Raw genomic sequence first — 25,522 nt, 5'->3', positions numbered from 1 at the left:
ATCTGCATTCAAACTGTAACTGGTCAGACCCAAATTGTTTCTAAAAGGTCTGAAGTTAAAGACTGTGCTATGGATCAGTTAAGAAATTTTTCCCTCTATCTGCTATTTTACTTGCTATCATCTGTTGCTGTTTCTAAGACTCATAAAACCCAGAACAATGGTCAATTTATATTTTTTATAATGGGATACAATTCCATTCTCTGTTTTCTTAGAACTGAGTTAATAAAGTCTGATTTACCTATGATGTTTATTTTTAGGGGCAGCTGCACTGTTGGCATGATTTCGTATATACATAGCAGGCCATGGAGAAAGTAGGGATTGGTCATACTGTCCTGTTAACAAAAAGTATAGGAAAAAGGAAATGTTCTTTCCTTGGTGTCAGATGGCACCTAGATGACCAGAAATTGAGGAGGTTGCCCATACCTACCTCAGTGCTAAAAGCTCAGATTTTAGTGATTTTGCTATTTTACTCTGGTGCAGATACTTTGGAAAGGCTGGGAGCCTGAAAACATTAATGTGAAAATACGAAAGACACTGGGGGCAGGTGGGAGGAGCCTAGTTATATTTAGTTAGATACAATAATTTATAACAAACTATTAATAGACATAATAGTTATTTTTTTTTTGTGCAAGAAGGAATTAACATCTGGAGAATTTTCTTGATCATTTAACAGAGTTCATTTTTAATGGGTAGGAAGCTGTAACATTCAAGGCTGATTTACCACAGAAGCCAAACTACCTTGTGTCCAGACTCTGCTGGTCGTTCACAGGCCTTGACAATAGGTGGAAGATTGAACTAGCGTGAGTCAGTGTATGGAATGCTGTCCTGTTGGGCTGCTGATTTCGTTGGAATTCTAACTATTCAGTTGCTGCTGGTGTGCAAAAAGCTCTATTTGAAGAGAGACCGTCTTTGTTGGTTATATGACTCAGGTGAATTTATTTCATAATAGTCTATTGAATTGGTATTTTTTCTCCACAGGGCAAGCATGCATCTGTGGTTTCACCTACTTGTAAATGCAGTAACACCTGTACTCCCTGTGCAAATTCTGTTATTAACCCTTTTTGACTGTAAATCAACACCACATTGTTCACATAACTTGATATGAATTTCTGTAATGGCCAACCACATTTATGATGAGATTTTACTCTATCAAAAATATTTGGCTGTGGATAATCATAATTTCCTAGTACAACATTTCTTACTAATAGGCATGGAACTCAAGATTACACAAAGGGCCTGGGAGACTGTTAAGGTGTGTTTCCTGTATCAGAATAATGCACCCTTTGGAGGCTATACTCTTGCCTTTGATTGGAATATTGACTATTGCCAACAACTGCAGACCAAGAGTTCTTATTACCTCTGACAGTACACTAAAATCACAGATCAAACCTAAAAATAGAAGTTACCTCTTCCATGGCTGAGAAAATTTTATGTCTAATGCAATTACAGAGGATTAAACTTGTCAGAAGACTGGATGCCTAGCATAGCAAAAGGCAAAATTAAACACTTGGAGAACAGACTTTTTTACGTAGTTACCACCCAAACTGTGTTTCAAAGACAAAAGTTCCCAGAAGGATTTTGTATCGAGGAAACGAGTACCAAGAATATTTTCAGGCAGATAGCTACCGCCTGGTGAAAGTAATCTGCAGTGCAAGCTGCAGAACAACAATCACAATATAAAAGTCTTTCAGTAACATTTTCTAAGCCTTTTATGAATGCTGTGGCCACACCCTTTTTAGTAATGTTTTATTTCTCCGATGATTCAGCCAATTTCAGTGGGTCTGGTTATGAAATCAGATACCAACAATGTGAGTGGGACATACATCAGAGGAGCTGTTTGGTGTGTCACATGTCAGATTTTTTTTCCTCACAAGTTCACAGCTGGGGATATAAAGGCCATAAACAAGTGGTTTTATCCTCATTTTACCTGAGAAACGAATAGGAACTAGGTAAGAAATGGAGCCACTGCAGAACAGAGATGAGGCTGGTGTCAGCTGAAGACAGAATGCCGGGATTCATGTCTTGAACCATGATGATGCTTCTTTCAACAGTGTGTAACCAGTGAGTGTATTTGATTAGAGAGATGATTATTGCAGCTTTTGCTATTTTGCAATAACCTGTGTGAAAGGACAATCAACAGGGCATTGTTTTATGCTCCAGAGTTCTGTGGCAGCACTGCAGAGTCACCTACTGATGGAGCATGGTGGGAAACGGAGGGAGGCACACCAAGAGAAGGAAGAGGTAGATTTGGGGCAGATGTTAAGCAATGTGTTTTATTTCCTCTACAACAACTCACAGAGACCTCCAAAGTGTGAGTGAGTTACCTTCGGGCAGCCTTTTGATGGACTCTGCAGGGGCCTGTTTCAGCCCCATAGCGCTCCTTAGCACTACTTCTCCTTTGGAAGTGCGTTGTTCGATGTGAACCTGGTTTGCAGGAATGACTCCTTTATAATTTTGATGAAAATCAGGAGTGATTTCATTGCTGTCAGTTACATCATGCTGATTTCAAAATAATTGAAAGTGAGACTAGAATTAGACCTACTTGTCTTTAGCAATGTCTAATATAGGGGATGTACCCATAAAACTCACTAGTCATCAACAGAAAGGAAACTGTCTACTCTTTATTGTAGCTTTTGCAAACATGCCAAGGTGTCATTTAGGTGTTAGGAAGGAAACCACCATCTCTTTGCAGAATAGTTGGACAATGCTCAGCTACAGAGGGTGGAGTGAGAATTATAGTCACAATGAGTCAGGAAAGCAGGGTAGGATTCTAAACTTCAGCCTCTTTGCTTGGACTGCCTTCAGACCTAAGAAATGCAGGTACATTTACGTGAATATTCCTGCTCTTAACATTAAATTGGCTTGTTAAAAACAAACTTTTTTTTTTTAAAGTATAATTTTCAAATATCACTATCTTAAGATAAAGTTTTGGACTGAAGTAATAATACTTTTAACACTTGCATTCTATGTTTTGCATACTAAAGAAAATGTCATGCCTGTTAAGATTTAAAAATGGTGAACAAACCACAATTCCAAGTTGCGTTATAGAGTTAATTATCTCAAAAGCCAAGAACTAAAAATTAGTAATTATTAAAGTCTTAAATCTCCCTGGACAACATTTTTAGTTGAAGTGGTTGAGCAGATTCTAGTATATTATATAATTACAGAATTTACAGCAACTAATTTTTCGTTCCCTGTGTACATAGCCATGTGGAAATTTTGAGGACACACAAAAGACACTAAAAAGTTAAAGGTCTCTAAACAGAGCATCTCTTCCCATTTCCTGATAATGAATTCCAAATTAAGTTAAAGCTGTCAGTTTCCTTTACAGGCATGGGAAGTCTTGAATAAAAAACAGACATTTACTGCCTGTTGCAGCTCTGCTTTTGTAACAGGCACCACTTTAGTGGCAGTACCAAAGCAGGGGATGGGATGACTCTTTTCTTGGCAGCAGCCGTGATGAGGGCTTAACGTTTTGAGAACCCATCAGAAATTATCAGACCTGAGCAGCTTCAAGGGTTTCTCCATTCTGCTAATTATATTGACTGCTCAGAGCTCAGGTTTTGCCAGTAACACAGGGCCCATATGATTACAATGTAAGTCCCTGTGTAGCTAATTTTGCCATAGGTATAGAAAAGTGCCAGGTTCCCATAATACCTGTTTAATTAATGTGAATTGCTGCTTCAGGAGCAGAAAAAAAGGAGTTGTAAAACTACTATGGCATCTTGATGGCTGTTTTCCAGTTGAATCGTCCCTAGTTTAAAAAGAGTATTTCACCTTAAGAACCAGTTTCTTTGTGGCTTTTAATCCCAGAGTGTTTTCATATTGTGTAAAGTATAGTTCATAAATTACTTTAGTATCCCAAACTGAAGACATTGAATGGAATTTAAGGAATTTATTTTAAAGGAAACAAGGTATGACATCTATATGTCTATGTCTGTACTGCATTTCTAGCCTCAGCAATTTGAAACAACTGAAAGATTAAAACCCACCGCAAGATGTTAGGTTTGAAATGGGAAGCCTAATCATACTTGAGAAACGCAAGTAACCGTTCTCTTTGTAATGCGTCTGGGCTACAAAATATGGTGAGCAGCTACTTTTTGTCTTTTATTATTGTTTTGTCACTGGCTGCTTTATGTTGGCAGTACTACTGCTGAAGAAGACATACCACCTACATTCCATTTAAATTTACGTTTATGTTAAGTGACATACTTGTTGATATTTATTATTACACTGAACCAGTGCCTGTACACTTCGGTAACAGAAAATAAGGTTATCTTTACCAGGCACAGTACAAATGCGTACCAGAGAGACAGTCCCTCACCTAAAGAGCTCAGAATCTACTTGCTTCCACCTTCACAGCCCGGTTTTCTTCTTCTGGTCTTTCTGGTGCTTTTCCATACTGCTGCTTTCCTCTAAAACGGACGTGCCTATTGCCACCTGTAAATTCTTTATCCCTATTTTCCTTAGGTTGCTGACCTAACGGGTCACTTGCTGTTACTCTCCTGTGCAATTCCAGCGTGGAATTGGTGCTGTTTGCCTTCTTTTTGGTGAGCCTTCCTCCCGAACCGGCCCGAACACCGGCGCGGCGGTGGGAAGGGACCGCCTGGGCGGGCGGCACACGCCGGGCAAAGCCCGCGGCACGGTCCCGGGCAGGGGGCGGCGGCCGGGACCCGGGACCCCTCTCACCTCGGGGGAGCGGCCGGGGCCGCTGCTGCGGAGGCAGCTACCCCGGGCCCGGACGGCGGCGCCGGGCCGAGGGGACGGTTGGCAGGGAGCCGGAGGGCCGGGCGCACCGCCGGGGAACGGGGGGTTGGAGCTGGGAAGGCGGCGGGCGGGGCGGGGCGGGCTCGGGGGGCGGCGGGGGCCGGCACACACACGCGTCTCCTCCCCCGCCTGCCCTGACAGCCGCCGGGCCGGCCCTGCAGCCCCCCGCGTCCTGGCCGCTGCCCCTGCCCGGCCCCGGCGCCCTTGGCTCGCTGCCGCCGGGTCCCTGCCGCGTCCTCGCCGGGGCGGCAGCTGCGGGAGCCGCATGCCGGGAGCCGAGGAGGCGCAGGAGGGTGCGAGGTAAGGCGCTGTCCCCTGCGCCCGGGCAGGGCGGCTGCCTGTCAGCGCTGGGGGGGAGTCCGGCTCCTGCGGGGCACCTGGAGGCGGCCGGGCTGACCGCAAAGGTTGCGTTGTGCCTCCGGGGGCACCGCCGCCTTTTATGAGACACCAGCCGGAGCGGCTGGGGCTGGGGGTGCCCCGGCGGTTCGGGAAGGGGCTGCCGCCAGCTCGGGGCGCGGAGGGGGGGGGGGGGGCGCCCTTCTCCCCCTCCATCCCCTCACGCCGTCGCCGCCCCGCGCGGTCCCTCAGCGCCGCCAGGCTCCGGCTCGCACGCGGCGGCGGGAGGCGCGCTCGCGCCCGGCAGCCCCCTGAGGGGCCCTGAGGGGGCGGGGGCGCGGGACCCGCTTCCTCTCAGGGCTCCGCAACCGTTTTGGGTTTTATTTATTTATTTTCAAATTAACTTCTTTTGACTTTTATTTGGGGGCAAACCCTTCACAAGTGTCAGTTTAGAAGGAAAACGCTGCGAAGGAAGGTGCCTGTTACCTCCTTCGAAACCCGTAATTGTTACTGGAAATAAGTTACTGGGGAGAGGGTCTGTGGGTCTGGGGTGCTTGACTCTCCCCTCCGCTCAGCCTCCCCCCGCGGTGGAGGTGCTGGAGGTTTGTAGGCGAAGGAAAGTGGAAAAAACAAACGCGGAGCGTGATTACTCGGGCTTGTGAGGCCGGTCACAGCTGCCTCTGAACAGGCCGTGAGGGAGGCAACGTTCATTAGCTAATTAGCTTGGCAGGGATCGCTGTCCGCATTTACATAGTTAATGCTGGTGAAGGCATCTCTGGGGGAGAAGGTTGTTGGCGGCTGGCCCGGTTTTACCGATCACCTTAGTGATGCGGTTGGTGGTGACCCGAACTTGTTGTTTACTAAGGAACCATTTACATTAATACAAAAAAATCCAACTTTGGTAGCTGGTGTCTTTATTTTTCTATATAGTTCTTAAATCTTGTGTATCTCTTTTGTCAGTGCGTGCATACATTAATGTAATTTCTATTTAAATGTTATTCTTTAGTACCTTTTGAGCTACATTTTCGTAGTGAAAGGGCAGAGAAAATTCCTTCATCTTCAAACACTTGTTAAAGAATTAATTTGGTTATGTACCCAATTCTGTAGCTGGTACAGAGGTTTGCCAAGCCTGACAGGTTATGGGACGGGTGCTGTATCTGTACAGAATTTGAGTTTAGAACAAGAGAAGCTGTGGGATTTGGAAACAAACAGAATTCAAATATTTATTGCAGAGTAATTGGGCTTGCAGAATGTGGGGAGGGGGAGTGTGTGAAATGGAGCTGTCCTGGTGTACGTGAAGTAAGAGAATGCACAGGTGTATGTTTGGCTTGTCATTTAATGGATTGAAGCCTTCTATTTAAAATTTGTATACATATGACTGGCTACCTGTTTTCAGTAAATATTTATTACCCAGTTTTAGTGAACAAAACATCTTATTGTTTTGAACAGAAATCCCTTTTAATTTCCCGGCAGTCGTGCATATCTGTTAGCAATGTGACAAGGCCTCGTGACCCGTGAAGACACTGTAACATTCAGTATCATTCCCTGCACATTTTCTCCGAGCTCCGCTCTGTTTTGAATAGTGCACTTCTTCTCGGGACTGCTTTTGTGTAGACAGTTGTTCTGGCGTGATTCCAAGTTGTGGGAGTCTTATGCCTACACAGTTTGGAGGTGTATTATGTGGAGTTGCTTCCAGCAAGCGGCCAGTGAGATCACATGCCTTAAACAAAAATCTGTTTTGTTTTGCTCTTCATGAATTGGAATTGGTGATACCTGATTCTGCTTGGGCGTTTATATGTAATGTCTTAGTATTGACTTGGAAGCTAGTTTTTTCTTGTGTTAGATCTTTTACTTTAGGTGCTGAAAAAAATTAACCTGACCTCTTAAGTTTTATTTGTATGTTTTCAGTATTTTAGGTTTTTGAGGAAACGTATTTTTCCTGAGTATTTTTTGTGAAAGCATCAGCCTATTGCTATAGATGCATCTAGAATCCGTTTGGAGTGCTTTGTGCGTGTGTATTGTATTGCAGACACCTTATACTCAGTTAAACGTGATGTGTATTTTGAGAAGAAATTTGTTAAGAGTTGCCATTTTCTTCCTCTGTGTGTGTAGGGAAACTGGCAAATGATATGTTTAGTGGAAGACTAAAAGACTTGGTGTGTTACCATATTATTGATTAATTTTAACTTCATAAGTCTCTTAATGTTTAATTTAATCAGTCCCTTTATGTTATTTATTTGTTAAATAAATTTTGGGGATATAAACATTGCAAGGTTATGTAGGTTTTACAGATAAATTCTAGTACTTACAAATAAATGGGTAAATCTAGTACTTCATAAATAAATTCTAATCTGTGACTTGGAAAAAGCCTGAGCAGAACAGCAGTACAGTGGAATAAAAGGTGGAAACAGATGAAAATGCTGGAATTTTCTGGACAAAGAAGTTTTGAAGTTTTCATGTTTGCAGCTGTACTTACTGACTGAAAAAAATGTTATCTCCACATATCTAATATTTTCTTGGTCCTGTAAAAGTCCCATTGATTTTTTACCAAATTGTGCCGCTCAACTTGGGAGGGCATATTTTGAATTTCGATTGTCCGAGTCATATGAAATCTGGAATAAGCAAATGGCTATGGTCTTGCACAATTCTCTTAAGAGTATATAGACTACTGCAGTGTAGTAAGTAAATAACTGGAAAATAAAGGACTTGGTAAATACACTGAGGTAATCTGTGATTAACAAACACCTCATGCTTTGCTTTTGATTATAATAGCTGCAAAGTAGCTATTCAGAAATAAATAGTTATATAGCCTGTAACTGTGGTGGTCTCCATCTCCAAATGTAACATAGAGGATATAAAAAGAAACAAAAATGTTTTTCTATCTAGTGTCAGCCAGGGTTGAACTTGAAGTGGTATGCTGTCAATTATGGAAATGTAAATAATTATTAACTTGCAGGTGCTCAACACCGTACAGAATCCAGCTGAAGTGGTTAGCATGCTAACGGATCAGACTGTTAACCTTGAAACATAAGGGCATATGTACATGCATATTTATTTACTTCTTCCTAATCATGTGCTGATGAGCAGTCTTAAGGATTTCAAATCTGAGTAAGCATGCTGCCATAGGTATATAAGTTACTTCAAAGTAGTATGTCTTACATGGGCCAGTGCTGAAAGTGGTACTTCAAGGCATGGCCAGTAGCAAAACGCAGTGATCCCCTCCCCAAAAAACATTTAAACTGGGCAAGAAGAAGCATCTTAATGTACTTTACAGTACAAGAATAGTTTTTTGCTTTTTATGTTAAATCTTTATATATACAAACAGAAATGGTAACATTATGTGACTAGAAAGGTGCTCTATAATGTACTGATTTCTGTCCTGTCCCCCATTCTATAGGATTAATTACCCTTACAGTCATGTGGTTCCCCTCATAAATCTGCAGGTGGAATCAATGTGTGGTACATCTTGTATTCAAAGTGGTTTACTGGCTTTTATACCACTGAAGTTTGCATAAACTTGGAAAGTTGGCAGGAGTTACTTGGACTTGTATGGTTTCTGTAGAGCAAGAACAGCTGCTCTGCTGGTATAATCTCTCAAACAGTTTAGCTGTTAAATAGAAATACAACTTTCATTAGTTTATTTCAAACACTTCAGCATTTTTCCAAAATAAATTTTGGGGATTATAACTAGGAGAAGAGCGTGTTCTTTACACTGTCTGTACTGTATCAGGGATCCTACTGATTTTATTTTAAATATTATGGAGTGTCCGGCTAGTGTTCCCTCAGAAGGTTCTGTCTGGACCATTACCTTTGTCTTGAAGACAACAACCAGCTGTTTGGACAATGTGTGTTTTGTGGTGGCTGGTTATTTCAGCTTGTGTGTGGCCTTAACTGATGCATCCAGATAGCAGGTGGGTGGGAGAAATTAGAGGCACATATGAATTGCAGTACAGCACTTAAAATCACCATGTTTGTATTGACACAGACTATGATGAGTGTGTACCAAACCTGGTATTCCTCTGTAGATAGTGAGGTTCTTATGTGAGTATGAGCCTTAAAATACTTTGCCTACAGAAACAGGTGCTGTCAAAATTAGCACTTGTTGATGCTCCACAAAGAAGTAATTAATATCCTATAAAAAACTCTCTCAAGCAAGTCAACTACTGTGTGGAGGGGTGATCTTGCAAATGTTCCCATGCAGGTTTGGGTTCTGACTGTGCTTAGCAATTGCAGGTGAAAAGCTGTAAAGACTAAAAAGAAGATAATTGTGGGACAATGCACCTTTTTGTCTGCCATTCAAATCTATTAGATAACCAAGAAAAATAAATGCAAAACCAACTTGGCAAACTTCAATGGCTTAATAAACTGTGCAGCAATTCTGAGTTAAAAGATCATGTTTATTAAGATAGGAGGCTGAGAGGATCATAATTTTCATGTTAAGGAGAAAACATGACACCCTTCCAGGCAGATAAAATTTTGAAGCTGCCACTGTTCCCTGATAATTCTGATAATTGGGGAAAATGGGTTGTGTTTGTCTCAACAGTGGTGGTATTTCTTTTGGGTTTCATTTATTCTTAATGTATTTTTGTTGAGGATAAATGTGTTTATCATGAGGGAGGCAGGAATATGTTAAAAGGAAGAGAATAATATGAAAAAATGTGGCAGCGGTTGCATTAATTTTACACTGACTGTGCATGCTGTATCTCTTTTCTGAGCCCACTATTACCATGAAAAAGGCTTAATTTAACTGCTGGTTTCAGAAAGCTCCTCTTTTGTTTAGCAAATTGTCCCTGAAATTGGTTTAACTTTGTATAGCGCCTCTAATATTTTTTACAGAAATAGCACATAGTTATTTCTGGAAATATTTTTCCCCTAGATAAAATCTAGATGAAAAAAATAATAGATAAAATCTTGTTGTTTGTCATTGCTACGACTTTTGAATAATGGCTTAGTGCTTGCTTTCAAATTCAGAAGTTTGAGGAGGATAGAGTTAAATTAATCTCAGAAATTGCTTGCTGTATGAGTCACTAAATTGGGAACATAAATACTCATAATCTTTGGAAAGAACCTCTCAACATTGTTTTGCTGCACAGTGTCAAATGCAAAATGCAATACAGTATGTTTAGCTTAGAAGTAGTTAATATTTGCGTTTGAAATTGTAGTTTATGAAAAAAAATCAGATAACTTTTTGGCCCTTTTTACCAAACTGACTAAAGGCTAGCACTAAGTCTGTTGTAGAAGCTAAAATATTATACTGTTTGTCTTTTGTTTGTTTGCTTTGTTGAAAAGTAGTAAAAACTTGGAGAGGAGGAAAAGGGTAGAGAAATGCCCAGTGCTGGTGAATTCTTCTTGCATACTGACAGAATGGATAGGTTGGGCTTTTTTTACTGTCTGGTGCTGAGGCCAGACGCTTGACATAAGAACATCTGGATCTTTTAGTCCAAAGAGAAACACAGAAAGAGATTTGTCTCAGAATAACACGAAATTATAGCATCAGTGACAAAAAATTCCTTGATACCTATTTACGTTGAATAGAATATAGTATTTAGTGTTCTCTGTATTCTGCTTCAACAGTACATTTAATTTTGTGTGTGCAAAACTGTCTAAAATGTTCTGTTTAGCTTTTTGCTAGTGTTTCATAATGTTAAATTTTTTCCTGATCAGATAAGAGACTAAGTTGTGTGCTATTACTAAGACACAGAGTACTGAAAGATTAAATTCCCCCTTTATTTTTTTGCTATGGCAATCAACTACCATCTCTGAAAGTGATAACAAAGCTCACAAACATTCCCTATTTCCCCTTACACTGCTAAAATTTCTGAGTTGAAACCACTAAAAGACTCAAAGCTCCTGATGACTTTGCAGATTGAACAGTGCAGACGAGTCCTAGCTCTTCTATATTGCAGCAATGTATAGTGTTATATGATACGCAGGATAGTCTGAATTCTTTTGTAACTCCTATTTTTCACAGCGGTAACCGGCTCAGGAAAAATCCATGTTTCTATTTTGGGAATAAGCAGGTGCATGTACCTGCTTGTGGTTTCCCTGATGCTGGTGTCTTAGTATATAGATATATTTAAATGGTTCTCAAAGATATCCGAGTTGTAACCGCATCCTCTCTTTGGTGCTGGTAAACTTCTGCATATGCTTTCGTGAAGGTGATGTGAGATGAATTGTAATGTAATTGGTTATCTTCCTTTTCTTTTGGTATTTTTTAGGGAAAAAAGCTATGTCCTGGAAACTGAAGGACTAGTCCAATTGAGAATAGTGTCTCATAGTAGGCTGTATTTCTCCAGCATGGAACACACTTCCATGTTTGCCATGGTCTGGCTTCAGCCTGGTATGAACTTTATTTATTTAACTCTTGTCTTTTAATATACTTTGTGCTGGGAATAAGTGTAACATTCTTGCTGTTTAAAAAATAAACACTGTCTTTTATATATGGCTTTTATATATGGCAACAACACACTTGTCATCTCTCACAAGTGTGTGTATATGGGAAAGGGAGCCAAACTTAATACTTGCTGTGGGACAGAATCATTATATTATTTTAAAGTTTCTTCTGTCTTATGTTGGAGAGTTCTGATGGAATCACCAAATATGGAGTGAAAAGTTACGTACGGTGCCTGTGGTTCTCTGAACTACTTCCTCCAAGTATCCTTGTGTATACGCTTGTGTAAAGTACCTATGTAAAACTTATTTGTGCTGCTTAAGAGGACAAAAGGTAACTTTTTAATAAGATGCCTCAAGGACAGCAGTAAAATCCCTTTCAAAGATACGTATTTTAAAAGGTTCTCCAAAACCTCATTCTTTAGTGCATCAGGTGCATTTTTAAAGACTTCAAGAGGGTGGGTAATGGTATGCCCCATGTGTTCATTGAGGTCAAAACTTACTTGAAATAACTATAGTGTGTGTGAAACATTTTATGGTATGCTAGGCTTGGACTGAAGTGATTATGCAATGTGAAGTCTCTCAGCAATGCCTACTACTTGGAGTTGTAGTCAGGAGAAATACTCTTCAAGAGCTTCTTGAGTTTTCACTGTGATTTTACTGAAGTATGCTTTAGTGATACAAAGATATTTGGCAACTGCAGTGTCTAAACACCTCAAAAATAATCTGGGTGGAAGATTGGTTTTGGTATTTGTTGTTACGCAGTTAAATAATGAAGTTTGTTTTAAAGTTTAAATCTGCTCTTCAACAGCTATTTGCTTGAAGTGGCTTCTGGTTAGGAGCTGAGTGCTGTCAAGGTGTGAGATAGTACATGCTTGCTAACTTTACGTATAGAAATGCAACTTGTCAGAAAACCAAAAATATGTTTGTTCACTCAAAATTACACATTTTTGTGCAGCTAGTAAGGAAGTGGAAAATCAGCTCTTTAAAATTAAAGATGTTAGGATGCACGCTTGCTAATTAGTAGTCTATTGTTCAGGTTTTGTGTGCATAAAGACTTTTGCTTGAGAGAATGATGGTGTGTAACACTCCTAATTTTTTTCTTTGTAGTAGGTGCACATTGCTATAGTGATGCTACTACTTTCTTTTTCTTTGAAAGGGATACTAGTTTCTGCATTGAGGGGTCTTAGTGTAAAAAGTAAAGCTTTTTTCACAGTTCTCTTATCAACCAAGTATAACAAGATACTGTTTCAACAATACAACACGTTTTGGTGAAGGTAAGGATCTGTGGGAACATGCTTTATCAGAAGATATTGGCTATTTTTACTTTAACTGTACTTAACAGCTGTTGAATGATATTTTTTAACTGCTGCTACTGTGAATGTCTTACTTGTCTAGAGATACAAATACGGAGTGGAGGGAAAGGAAAAAAATATTTTTTTTTTAGCCTGAGGATCAAAGTGTATCTACACCTTGTAACAAAGGCAAAAGGAAAGAAAAAGAGAGAGAAAAAGAAAATGGGCTTTGTGTAGGGAATCATGATTTTTCAGATGCTTGGCTAATACTTTCCCCATTCTGCTAGCTATAAATCACAGGCTGGTTTGAGCCCGTGCAGTGTTGTGGCTTCAACACTTTTCTTGAACTTTCACATTTTTTTTATTCTGTTCAAATGGTGCTGTAATGCTGTTCTGTGCAGGTGTTTGGAAGCTTGAGTGCTGTGCTGTACTAGATCCCTTTTCTCCCTCCGTTATTTTCATCCATTTAAGGCCAATTGCAGAACTTCAAGAATGAAATCTAAATCTAAATGATTAAAATACACTTAAATGCTTTTCTCTGCTATTATGGTATGTAAGAAACTACTCTAAGGCAGAAAAACTGGTAATGCATTAGATAATCTAAATTAATTATTTTAATGGAATCATAAAAATTAGTTTCTTTGTGGAGGTAACTTAAGAGAACTTTGGGGTGCATGCTTCCTTCTGGGTACTCTAGTATTAAACAATTTGTACTTGGTCATAGCAGACTTAAGTATGCTAAATTTCTGATGTCTCTTCAAAACCAGCAAGGATGTTTCTTCAAGGCTGTTCTCTCAAGAAGACAGTGGCAGTAGCGTTAAACATAGCTGCTATAAATAATGTCTTTGACATTGTTTTCCTATGTTTTTGTTCTGGAATTGCCTTTTGCCCACTTCCTCCTATTACAGCACAGCATGATCTCTAGGACAACACCTAATTAAAGTGCGTGTTCCTTATCAGGAACAGTCAAGGTTCAGTGTACAAACGGAGGAGGGATGAGGAACAAAATACATCTGAAGCAGAGTCTCTTTAATTAATATTCATTGACTTGCGTTGGCATCTGACTTCAAGTTGTTAAGAGGAAAGATGATAGATTTATTTTCCTCCTTCAAGTTCTATCATGTATAGTGCCTATGCCATAAAGTTCAAGTCCAAACAAGAGTTGGATGGTGAAACAGAAAGAAGCACCTGTGAATTGCTTATTTTTTTCTGAACATTGTTCCTCTGCTTCTTGAATTGCATTCAATTTTCAAAGATGTTATTATTACTGGAGGCAGATTTCTGGGGGTATTGTTAGTATTCTGGTTGAATAAATCCTAAACCAGTATGTTCCAAACAAAATTTTACTTTGCCAGTTTTAACATTAATTTTGTGTGGTTCACTTTGAAGATAAACAGTATTTTTTTGAGAGTTATAAGCCTAACAGTAACTTTTCTTTCCACAACAGAACAGTTTAGTTTTGTTTTAGACCTACTGAAGCAGTTTGTGTTAACTAGAAAGACTTCCACAAAATATTCTTAGTGCTTGAAAAAAGATATCCCCTTCTACATCTTAAAACTGAGAAGTGTTTATTTTAAAAGTAGTTATTTATTCTGAAGAAAGAGTCTAAGAGCAGTCTGTGGCCCAACAATGAGTCAGGGTAGGATCTACAGGCTGAGAATTTTTCATTGCAATGACTTTCAAGGAGAAGAGGTAGTGGTAATATTTGGTATCCATGGCTTTGGAACGTGTAGATGGATATCAATTTTCCATTTGTCATTTAGACATAAAAAAAGTTCTGGTGTTTTGACAGGGCCATAAAACTTGTGAGTGATATGGGGATCAGCTGTTTAATTACCTGTTGCTCCTGGTAAAGAGTGAACTAGGACCTGTGTAGACATGTTGTCAGAAATAGGATGACAAAAGAATATCCCTGATGATTTTCCAGAAGCTTGTCTGACTCATTGCTGTCCAGCCTCCAAAGTGTGAATGAGAAGTGCTGCTGGACGGCAGCACTGAATGGACACTTGGTCTCAAAACTTTAACAATCTCTTCCATCTCAAAAGACAGTAAGGAAGGAGAAGTATGCTTTGAAAGAAACTGGCTGATACAGACAAAATAGTTCGAGGTGCTAGGAGTTTATGCTACAGCAGACAGGGATTACATGGTGAGTATTGTTGGAGCATTGTTTGTTCTTCGGTGGAAAGCTGGAGGGATGCCTTGCACCACCTGCTCCCATCTGGAGGAAGTGTGCTCTTGGCTGCTGCCGTGCAGAGGACAGGAGAGGGCCAGGTGTGGTGGTGTCTCCTGTACCCCTTTTGTCAGTGGTAGCTGGGGAAGGATGCTTGTCCAGCATTGTATCCACTGGCTGCTACGTCTCTGCCCTCCACATGTGTCAAGTGAAGAATGCATTTGTTTAATTAGTGGGTGACTTGGCACATCTCTCACATTATTGGAAACCAAGCAGTGGAGGCTGCAAGAGTATGGCTGTATGTCTTGATGTAAACTATGACTCTTGGTATCCAAAAAGCCTGCTGTCATATCCAGCATAGTTCTCTTTCTGAAGGTGCGGTGGATGAGATCTTGCTATCAGAATGAATAGATGCTGGCCTCTTGATGCCCTCCTTTTATGTGACAGAAAACACCAGTAGCAGATCCTGAGGTTGTTGATGGGAAGGAGTACAACATGTTACTAACATTTTCAGATATTAGCCTGGGAATGTGAGGGAGTTGAAAAGTCTGACAAGATGTATTCCTTTCTGTATTACTTCACATAGTTTTCTTTGTGGAACATGTGAGAACATAAATTGGATTTGTGCCATATTTCATTTATTTTCTGTTAGATGTATGTTAACCTTTATCATCAGTTCATAGAAAAGTTCGTAACATGGTAATTTTTATCACTTTTGTCCTCTGCTTTTGCTCTAGTTTCAGTGTGGAAGTCTTAATGCATAAATTTGTATGGCGTGTTTGCTTATATGTTTCCAAGGGTGGGGAGGGGAGTGCTGAAAACATTTTTCTTTAGTCATACCTTGAACACTTGTACTGCTGTAGTACTAGTTCACAAGTGAACAGTAGATTTTTTTACTTTTTTTTTTTTTTCCCCTGGAACAGCAACCTTGTGGTTTTGTAATTTGAATCTTTCAGCTTCCAGCTTTGAGAATTAATGGACTGCTTTTAGCCTTGCTTTGAACCTTTGTTCTTACTAGTATGAGGGACTGTAAGAGGAGGTAAAACTCTTGTTGCCATAATCTGCATGATCATTGAAGCATCTGGGCTTTCCCAATGTAGAGTAGAAATTCATTGCCAAAAGAAAAGTTTAAATTTACCTTCTCAGGAAATTGCTTCCTGAAAGAGGGGAACATTGCAGGACATGTTTTAAGTATGGACTCTTGCATTGTTGCTTCAAAATATATTTAAGAATAGCTCCCCTCTTCCTGCAGTGTTATAGATTAGAGAGGCAATAATTTAACTTTCAACGCTCGTTGCTGCTGAGCCACTTCAAGAATACTGGGGTTTTGGGTGGGGTTTTTTCATTTTCTTTTGGTTGGTTGGTTTTTTGTTTTGTCTTGGGTTGGGTTTTTTGGTTGTGGGTTTTTTTTGTTTGTTTGTTGGCTTGAGTTTTTTTCCAAAGTTATCCAACTTGAGAATCAGGAGTAAATTTGAGGTCGGGCTCTGATCTGAAAAGAGGTCAGATGGCTAACAGTCTCTGTTCCTGCTCTCACAGATGTGAGGCTTTTGTTGTTCTCCCTTTCAGAATACTTCTCTGGATCTTTAAAACAAGATTTCAAGAAACAAATTTGCTCAGAAACAGACCGTGCAGAATTTTTAGCCTTTCTATTATAAGGGATGTAAAAAAAAATATGCAAAATGAAGGACCTGTTTTTGTAAGTCCATTCTGTTTTCTCTGGAGTGGCAATGCTGCATGCTGTGTTCACATCAAAGGGCAGGCAAAAGGAAGACATGAATTCCAGTAAGGACCAAGTTTTGGCTGCTGATTTTTAGGACTTCTGTCCAATAAACATGCTTGCTAGCTGTCCATTCCTGCATGGACAGAATTCAGAAACAAAGATAGATCTGCCTGCCACTGGTGGGACATAGGCATTGTGCTCAGCTTTTCAGGCTGTCCATGACTGTCAAGTCAGATTTTGACCAAGGTTTCACCAGGTTAAACCAGCTTTTTAATGGTTCTTTGAAAAGGAAGGAATTATTATCTTGACAAGCACAGCCTATTTTCTGGTTATGTTCTAGTAGTTGAACCTGTTCTCTGTTAATCAATTAGGTCTTTGTGTTGATCATAACAGGAACCAGGTGTCAAGTCATATGACTTGGATGGCTAACATTCCCCCCCTGCCCCCCTGCCTTTTTAAAAGAAGGGCCGGTGGGAAATCTGTATGTGTAAGAAGCTCCATGTTAACATTGTGGATTCTGTTATGAAAAAGTAAGTGTTTCATGGTGAAATTAACTTTCCTTATCTAGAGACTTCAACCATGCCAGTGATTCACTTGAAGCACCTTTAGCCATATAGACCCTTGTCACTTGGGAATTACTATTGACAGCGTTTGAATATGTTTGTGCTGCCTTGGAGAGTGACTTCAGCCATTAATGGTTATTTTCTGCAAATCAGCAAAGTATGATCTGAAGTTATACAAGTGGATCTTAAGTTATTAAAATATGCAAAAAGCTTCTGTAAATCTTTACATATTAGAAATTGAAATTTTCTCCCCAACGTCGTGTGCATCATTCCATGGCAACTGGCTGTAACTGCTGCTCTGAATTAACATAATTGACACTACGCATAGCCCTGGGTACAGGCTTGCTGACATCAACTCTTTTGGCATGTGTTCAGAAAAGGAAACAAAAGACAATCAGTGCTGAGTTTGGCATAACTCGTAAGTCCACAAAACTGCCAAATCCTTCTCTATGCGTTCATCCAATTAATCCCATCGATTTAGGACATTTACTTAAGTGAGTAAAGCCTACTGTATTCGGTCTTAAATGTTCATTTATTAGTGAACTAGTGAACACATCCTTCATGTACATAACATTTTTCATGTTTGTTTGTATTGTTGTTCCTTTGTAGAAAAAAAATGAATTCTGAAAGCTCAGCACTTACCATGAGTAGCCCTGCTGTAGTAAACCAATGTGCCAGAGGAGCAATGGAAGAAGAAAAAGTTTGGTAAGCTTTACTTCTAATTTTCTAAGAGGTTAGTAGGCAGCAATATTGGGAGATGTAGTTTTAAAATTAAGCAGAGGAATTATTTGTTATAACTGTTTGAATTAATTCTGTGTTATTTAACACAGAAGGAAAAAGGGAAATAATTTTTTGTGTTGGTTTTGAGTTTCTGGCAGGTGACAATGGGACAGGGTGTCATGGGGGATGGGCAGTGGAAAAACTGTTCACTTCAACAGTGCACCAGTTGTACTCATGGAATCTTTCACATATGGCAAATGTCTTAATCTCCCAATGTTGTTGCTATGCTTGTGCAATGCTGTTACTAGTACCCTTCTGTGCTGTGCAGTCTTGTGGTGTCCTGAGATTCATGCCCTGGAAGACATTACAAAGTCAATAGTTTCTACTTTTTATAAAAGCACTTTTTTCTACATACGGGAGAAAAAAATATTACACTGTTCAATGGTAGATGTGGACAAATGCTTACATTTTAGGACAATTTTTTTGTGAAAGCTGCCACTGACCATGTAATTTTTAGCATTTGGCATGAAGGGAACAGGGTCTTGAGAAGGCATTGAGTGAGACTTTCAGCTGTGTTAATGAGAGTCTTTTATTGAGAGTCTGTTGATTTTAACTTGCTGTTGTTCCCTAGGGTTTAGCTGGTGTTTTGTTACATTTTTTATTTACTGTGTAGAAAACAACCAAATAAGCTCATGACAAGAAGCATGGCACCCATATGGACAAAAGTTAACTTCCATTGTTTTTGTAGTCTGAGAAATATTCTTGAAAAGCTACAGAATTAGATAAACACTAGTAAATGAATGTTATGTTTCCTGCTGGATGTTTCTCAGGAAATAATGTGTAATCTTTAGCTTTTTTTTTTAATGTAGGATTAAATTAACAGCAGCATAATACCTGGAAACTAGTTTCTTTTTAAGTGTCTCCCACTATTCTACTACTATTCCTGGAACGTCCACAAAGTTAGAAACAAATCTTCAGATGAAGGAGTAGGATGAGGAGGACTTGTGGGCTTCCCTCTTGACTCCTGAGTCTAAGGAGGGCTGGGGAATTAACACATGCTCTTCATTTGTTTGATATCTTTTACTGTTTTTTATCCTACTTGTGGTATTGAACTGGGGCCAGTTCTGTTAATCAACAATCTGGACGAATGGATCAAGTACACCCTCAGAATGTTTGCAGGCAACACCAAGTTGGGTGAAAATGTTGATCTGCTTGAGGGCAGGAAGGCTCTCGGGAGGGGTCTGGTCAGGCTGTATTGATGGGCTGAGGCTGATTGTAAGGGGTTTGACAAGGCTGAGTGTCAGGTCACAACAACCCCATGCAACACTATGAGCTTAGGAGGAGTGGCTGGGAAAGCTGCCCTGCAGAAGAGGACCTGGGGCTGTTGGTGTACGGCCAGGTGAATATGAGCCAGCAGTGTGCCCAGGTGGCCCAGAATGGCAATAGCATCCTGGCTTGTATCAGAAACAGTGTGGCCAGCAGGACTAAGGAAATAATTATCCCCCTGTACTTGGCACTGGTGAGGCTGTAACTTGAATACTGTGTTCAGTTTTGGGCCCCTCACTTCAAAAGTGACATTGAGGTGCTGGAGTGTGTCCAGAGATGGGCAACGGAGCTGGTGAAGGGTCTAGGGCACAAGTCTTGTGAGAAACAGCTGAGGGAACTGGGCTTGTTTAGCTTGGAGAAAAGGAGTCTCAGGGGAGACCTTATTGTTCTCTACAACTGCCTGAAAGGAGGCTGTGGGACTTGGAGGTCGGTCTCCTCTCCCAAGTAACAAGTGACAGGAATAGAGGAAACAGCCTCAAGTTGTGCCAGGGGAGGTTTGGATTGGTTATTAGGAAAAATTTCTTCACTGAAAGGGTGGGGTCAAGCACTGGAACAGGCTGCCCAGGGAGGTGGTGGTCACCATCCCTGGAGGTATTTAAAAGATGTATAGACGTGGCACCTGGGGACACGGTTTAGTGATGAACTTGGTGGTGCTAGGTGAACGGTTGGACTTTATGGTCTGAAAGGCCTTTTCCAGCCTAAAAGGATTCTATGAATCTATGAATTTAGTATAATTTTTTTTCATGGCATTTTTGTGTAGTGCTTTGTGAACATTCTTGGTAATGTTGACTAAAATAGTGGGAGACTACAACTGATGTTAACAAGTATCAGGGTATCATGAATGAATTGTCTTCAATTCGCCTTCCTCTCCAGCCCACCAGTTCTTGTCTATATTATTTGTGTACACTAATCTACAATTTTTTTGACATATGTTCAGTCATACTTGCTAATGTTTCTAATGATTGCCTTCCTGCAATTCTTCATTAAATTAGTCAGAGGTTAGAACAGAGATCATTCTCTCCTTCAGGAATTAAATTAATCTTTTTATTTAATATCCTAAGATGCTTAGCTGTTTTAATTAAGAGATCAAACAGATTCCTTTTTTCAGCCACTGTAAAATTACTTTGGGATTTGAGGTTAAATAAATATCCACAACTCTAAATGCTCATGTGCCGGAGCAGATATGCTATAAAAGTCCCTCCCTTTACCTCTGTCAGTGGTAGGCCAAGTTATTTGGTGTGTCATTGTAGGATTAGTTTGTTGCAATTTATATGACACTTGGAAATATTTCTATAAGAACTGGAGTATTTGCACTGACTGGTTGTATAGTCACCACTGTATATATGGATGCATGCTTGATAAGTATGTTCAATCAGTAAGATAATATGAAATGAAAATTTTAAATTAGAATCTAGCCTTGTAGACTTTGTTGGCTATGAGTATGTATGTGACAGCTTATAAGAGTGCTAATCAGGGACAGCAGAAACTTGGACTGACTTGTCTTGACACTGAAGTGTTTGTTACTGAAAGATAAATTGATTAGTTAAGGATCTATTGAGATGTAATCTTCTGTGGGCAGAGAATAATATATGCTGTCACAGGTTTTGTGATATCCTTTTATATTTAAGTACCATGTATTAGGTTATAGAAGTGGTATCAAGAGCCAGGTTATCACTTAGTGTAAATTGTGGGGCCTGTGCTGAATTACAAGGAGCTAAAATTATTTAGGCCAACTTTAGGTGTGCTTCGTATCATCTTAAATATGTTTCCACCTGTATATCAACCAACAATATAACTTTTACTTTTGCTAGCTTCATATTTTGTAACCCAACATCTTGTTTGTTAAGAAGGGCATCATGTTTGCCATCAGTGGAATTTTAGTTGGGTTCTTGATTTAAGAAAGCTGAATAGCAGTCTGATGCATGTCTGGTTTAATGAATGCAAGATGTGGCTGACTTGAGTTCTTTATTATATGAAACTCAGTTGTTACTTGGTGGGTGCAGTAAATACAATCGTGAAAATTTCCTTTAGATATATGTGGAATATATTTGATTTTTTTAAAATATATTTTTCCCTTCCTTGGTATTGTGGGATTTTGTGAGTATTAGAGCTGAATAAACATTTTTCTCAACCTAATGAAGTGCAATGTTACACTGCATTACTGCATCATGCCTTTATTACGGTTTTTCATGGTTTGATTCTTGAAACATATTTACATTCAGATGGGTTCTCAATTGTTTTATTTTCATGCAGATGTGGTTACTAGTAAGAATTGGTGTTAGTTGTAGCAAGATCAGGAATGTATACTATTAGAAGTATGCAGTAACAGTATAAATTATTCAATCAAGTCAAAAGTCTCCACAGAGCAAAAGCCCAGAGCAAGACAGTGTTTAGCATTTGAACATCACTTACGATGCATGTGCAAGGTTTTGATGTTGCATAAGGCCTTACGTTCAGGCCCCCTAGAAACAGAGGGAAGAGTAAATAGTTGACTGGTGGCGATTTTTACTGACAACCAGAAGGCAGAAGTTCTTAATCTTTTTCCTTGAATCTTTTTCCTTGAATAAATTATTTACTAAAAGGTGTACAACTTGATGATATTTTAATTTTAAATGTGAACAATGTGTAGCTACACTTAGTATCAAGGACATTAATATTATACAGCAAACTTTCGGTGGAATTATCCACATACCCTTAGTACATTGTGAAGCTTTCTCACGTGCTGTAACTAAATTTGCATGTGTTCTATGAATGTCGCTGTGTACTTTGCTCAGTAAAAGCATAGTGCTTTTGTTCAGGTGGTAAGTGTGAATTGTTTCGTCTTGTCCCTTCCCTTAAAGTTGGGATCTTTTATGTATTTATACCTTGTTTATAAATCATAAGCGATGTTTTAATGCCTGCCAGTGAGTGTTTTATTCTCATAAATTACCTACTGCATGCTCTCCTGTTTTACATAAAGCTGCCATAAATTCTTTTGTGGTTTTATATTGGTGATAGATTAGAGGATAAATTATAAAATGGAAATAAATAATAGTTTACTAAAATACTTTCTCCCATTTCATAGAAGGTAAAGTATAACTGGTCACGCAGTACTAACTAGCTAGAATTCTCAAGTCCATGGAAAGGAGTGCAAGAGGGAAGAACTGTTAATTTCAATCTTCCAAAAATGCTAGTGGAGTATTGGGAGTTCTATAGTTTAACTATGTTTTTACGGTATTTACTGACTATGAAGAGGACATCTGAAACTTTATCTGCTTTCCTGCTCTAGAGCTAATACTAGAAAAGAATATAAGCTGATAAGATATGGAAAAGCTTCTGGAAAAAAACAACAAAATATGCAAGAACTGTAGTTGCTGTTGGAAGTTTGAATTTCAGAAGTATCTGCTGTGTTCCCAGTTACCTTGTATAGCCATTTACAAATTCTGCTATTCTGTTTCATCAGTTTTGTACCTGAATAGTTTAGTACCTACACAAGATAAAGTTAATTGGATTCTCAAACTTGCAATGCTCCACTTGCTTTTATTGCTCTCCCCCCCTGCGCCGCCCACCCCCAACATACATAAGCGAGGTTAGAACAGCAAAAAAATACGCCAGCAGTAGTACTAGTGTGACCGCTGTATATGTGTGACAGCTAGAGGGCGCCACAGCAGAGTTCATGTGAGCCAAATGAAGCTGCTCTTGATAATACTGATGCCAAACCGGCACAGAGTACCAGTAACTGCTCAGAGACCAATTTTGTCTTTAAGCAGCAAAGGTATTTATTTCGTGCAACGTTGGGGAGCTAGGCGATTCGCACCGGACAAACTAGATCCAAAGTTTTCAGGTAAAAGTTAGGTATTTTATACAGTTTTCATGAGAGGTTACACAACATCTTTACATACCTACTCATTTGATTTTGACACCTAATCATTCCATTCACAATAGGTGGGATCTAGGTGGAGTAGACCTTTCAATTTCCTTTGTTCAACGATTTCCTGACTTGATGGTCTCCTTATGTCCTTCAGGTGCCCACCTTATCTTCTCTAATTATTCAGAGTACATTCCTTTCTCAACACAAACAGAGCATCACCCAGAGCATTGTACCAAACTCATCCTGACTAATCTTTTTATTTTAAGGCCTTGTTCTGTTTCAATACTGAGAAATTTAGCTGATACTATTGATGATATGACCATTTGTTATCCGAGCCAGTATGGAACGGTGCTTGAATAAATAAAAGCTTGAGAGCCTTGAAATTCTAGAAGCTACTGATTTGGCAGATTCTCAGTTTCTTAATTTTGAAAATTGCAAGACAGGAACTCTGAAGATAAGGGAGCAAGTGGGAACTGTGTCAATTCATCTATGCTTACTATGGAAGTAGCTGGCTGGCATGTTGTTTTTCAAAACAAAGGTGCAGGGAAACTGGATATTTTCCAGATTTTCTTGTTGTGTGTGGATTTATAACGGACTTCCTCTAGGCAGGATGAAATCTTGCTAGTTGCTTCTTTTTACATAGGATTAAGTCAGGAAGCATTTCAGCTTTTTAAAACTGTATTTGAAATACGGGGTCCTGAACCTCTCTTGTGATTGAGTTTGTGGTGCCTTGGCCATTTCTGTCATTTCTGTCTCCAAATACTCTCCGTTTAGATTCTGTAGTATGAAACACACTCCCATTTCTATGACAAGTTGCAATCACTTTTAGAGAAAATCTCTCTGAAAACTGTCTCTGTCACGAAGAAAGAAATCTATACATCTTTAAACTAAATAAACAAGCATTGTTATATGTGGACTCAAGTGCATTCTGACTTTGACTTGACTTAAACTGAGTTTGGAGACAGAAACTTTTAAAAATCTTTTCTGTTTGGTTTTTGTCTTCCGCTGTAACAGCTAGGTTGTTTTTGTTTCAGCTTTCCTTTCCAACCTGACATGCAAGTAGTTTTGTAATCTATAAAGACATGTGGGTACCGGTGCTAATCTTGGCTGAAGCAGTGGCGTGCAAATAACAATGTTAAATACCTTGTGTGAAAACTTTAATTTAGAATCTCTGTCATTTTTGAAGAGTTATGTGTTTCACTGGGGGCTTGAATTACAGTCATGTTCCTGCACTGAACTTTATTAGAAGAATAACTTGCTTTCTGATAGATTTACTTGAGAGAAATTGACAATTTGTAACTATTACTTTTGGTGACTTTTTGGGGAAGAGGAGCTATTGGAATTCCAGTCTGTATAGCAAGAAGGAAGACAAACTTAGCTACCAAACTTGGGAATTACAAAAATTAATTGCATACATTGAAAGAGAAAAGCTTACTGTCATATCTTAGTGTGCATGTATACGCAGGAGAGATTGTCGTACAATCTCTCTCCTGTAACAGTGGCTGGTGTGATGCGTAGCACTGCTTCTTGCCATGCAGCTGTGGCTGTGCAGCCCTTCTGATGAGCCTGGGTCAGCTGTCTGCCCCACATACGGCTGTGTCCTCGTGCTTAGAACACAATCTTTTGCAGGAAGATGCCTCAGTATTTTCTCACTAAGTTGGACCAGCCTACTTTTCTTGCTTATTAACGACATAATAGTCCTTCCTGCTCAGCATTGTCTATATGAGGGCTAGATACCATTACAACACATTGCATTGCTCCCAGCTAAAGGGGTATTCTAGAAAAGGGACACAGAGGGGTAAAAATAACCATCTTTCATTGGGCTGTCCTTGGGATTCTAGAAGCTTATCCTGTAAATTCAGTGTGTTGAGATTTCAATGCAGGAAAGAAAGAAGTACTATATGGAAACCCAGAGATACATGGACTACCTATTTGCTCTTGCACGTCTGGCTTCTGCAATTCTTAAAACTAGACCGGCTCTACATGGAGGAATGTTGAACGCAGCAGTGAGTTTATGGTTTGTCCCCAGACATATGTTATCTATATAATCAAATATTAATTCCTTCAGTCAAGTATGTGCTGATAAGAAAACTATAAACACATATTTTGGAGTAAAAAGTTGTGTGCCATTCTGTGTTCCAGAAAGACATGTAATTTAGGTGTTTTCCACTCCCTTTTTAAATGGTCCAAGTTATTATTAACTTCTCCTGAATTTTCTATTTAAAAAGGAAAAAAAACCCAACCAACAATGGTCTTCTGTCTCTTGAGTAGGTCACCCAAGACTACACCAAGGATTTATTTATCTTTTTTTCTTCCAGTAGTTTCTTTAAGTAGTATGGTTATCCAGAATATGGCTTCTATAGACGAAAACATGGCTCTTGCAGT

General features: G+C 39.5%; 1 protein-coding gene across 1 annotated transcript in view; it reads left to right on the top strand.

Moving 5' to 3' along the window:
* Positions 1-4,936: 4,936 nt before the first annotated feature.
* ARHGEF3 (Rho guanine nucleotide exchange factor 3) overlaps positions 4,937-25,522 on the top strand; it is a 144,307-nt gene continuing 123,721 nt past the window's right edge. Inside the window, exon 1 of the mRNA XM_055708995.1 lies at positions 4,937-5,067. Coding sequence (XP_055564970.1) covers positions 5,033-5,067 — 35 coding nt within the window. The 5' untranslated portion in view covers positions 4,937-5,032. The remainder of the gene's footprint in view (positions 5,068-25,522) is intronic.

The sequence above is a fragment of the Falco cherrug genome, chromosome 4 (genome assembly GCF_023634085.1).
Source record: "Falco cherrug isolate bFalChe1 chromosome 4, bFalChe1.pri, whole genome shotgun sequence".
In the NCBI taxonomy this organism is placed as follows: Eukaryota; Metazoa; Chordata; class Aves; order Falconiformes; family Falconidae; genus Falco; species Falco cherrug.
This window is presented reverse-complemented; position numbering and strand designations above follow the sequence as displayed.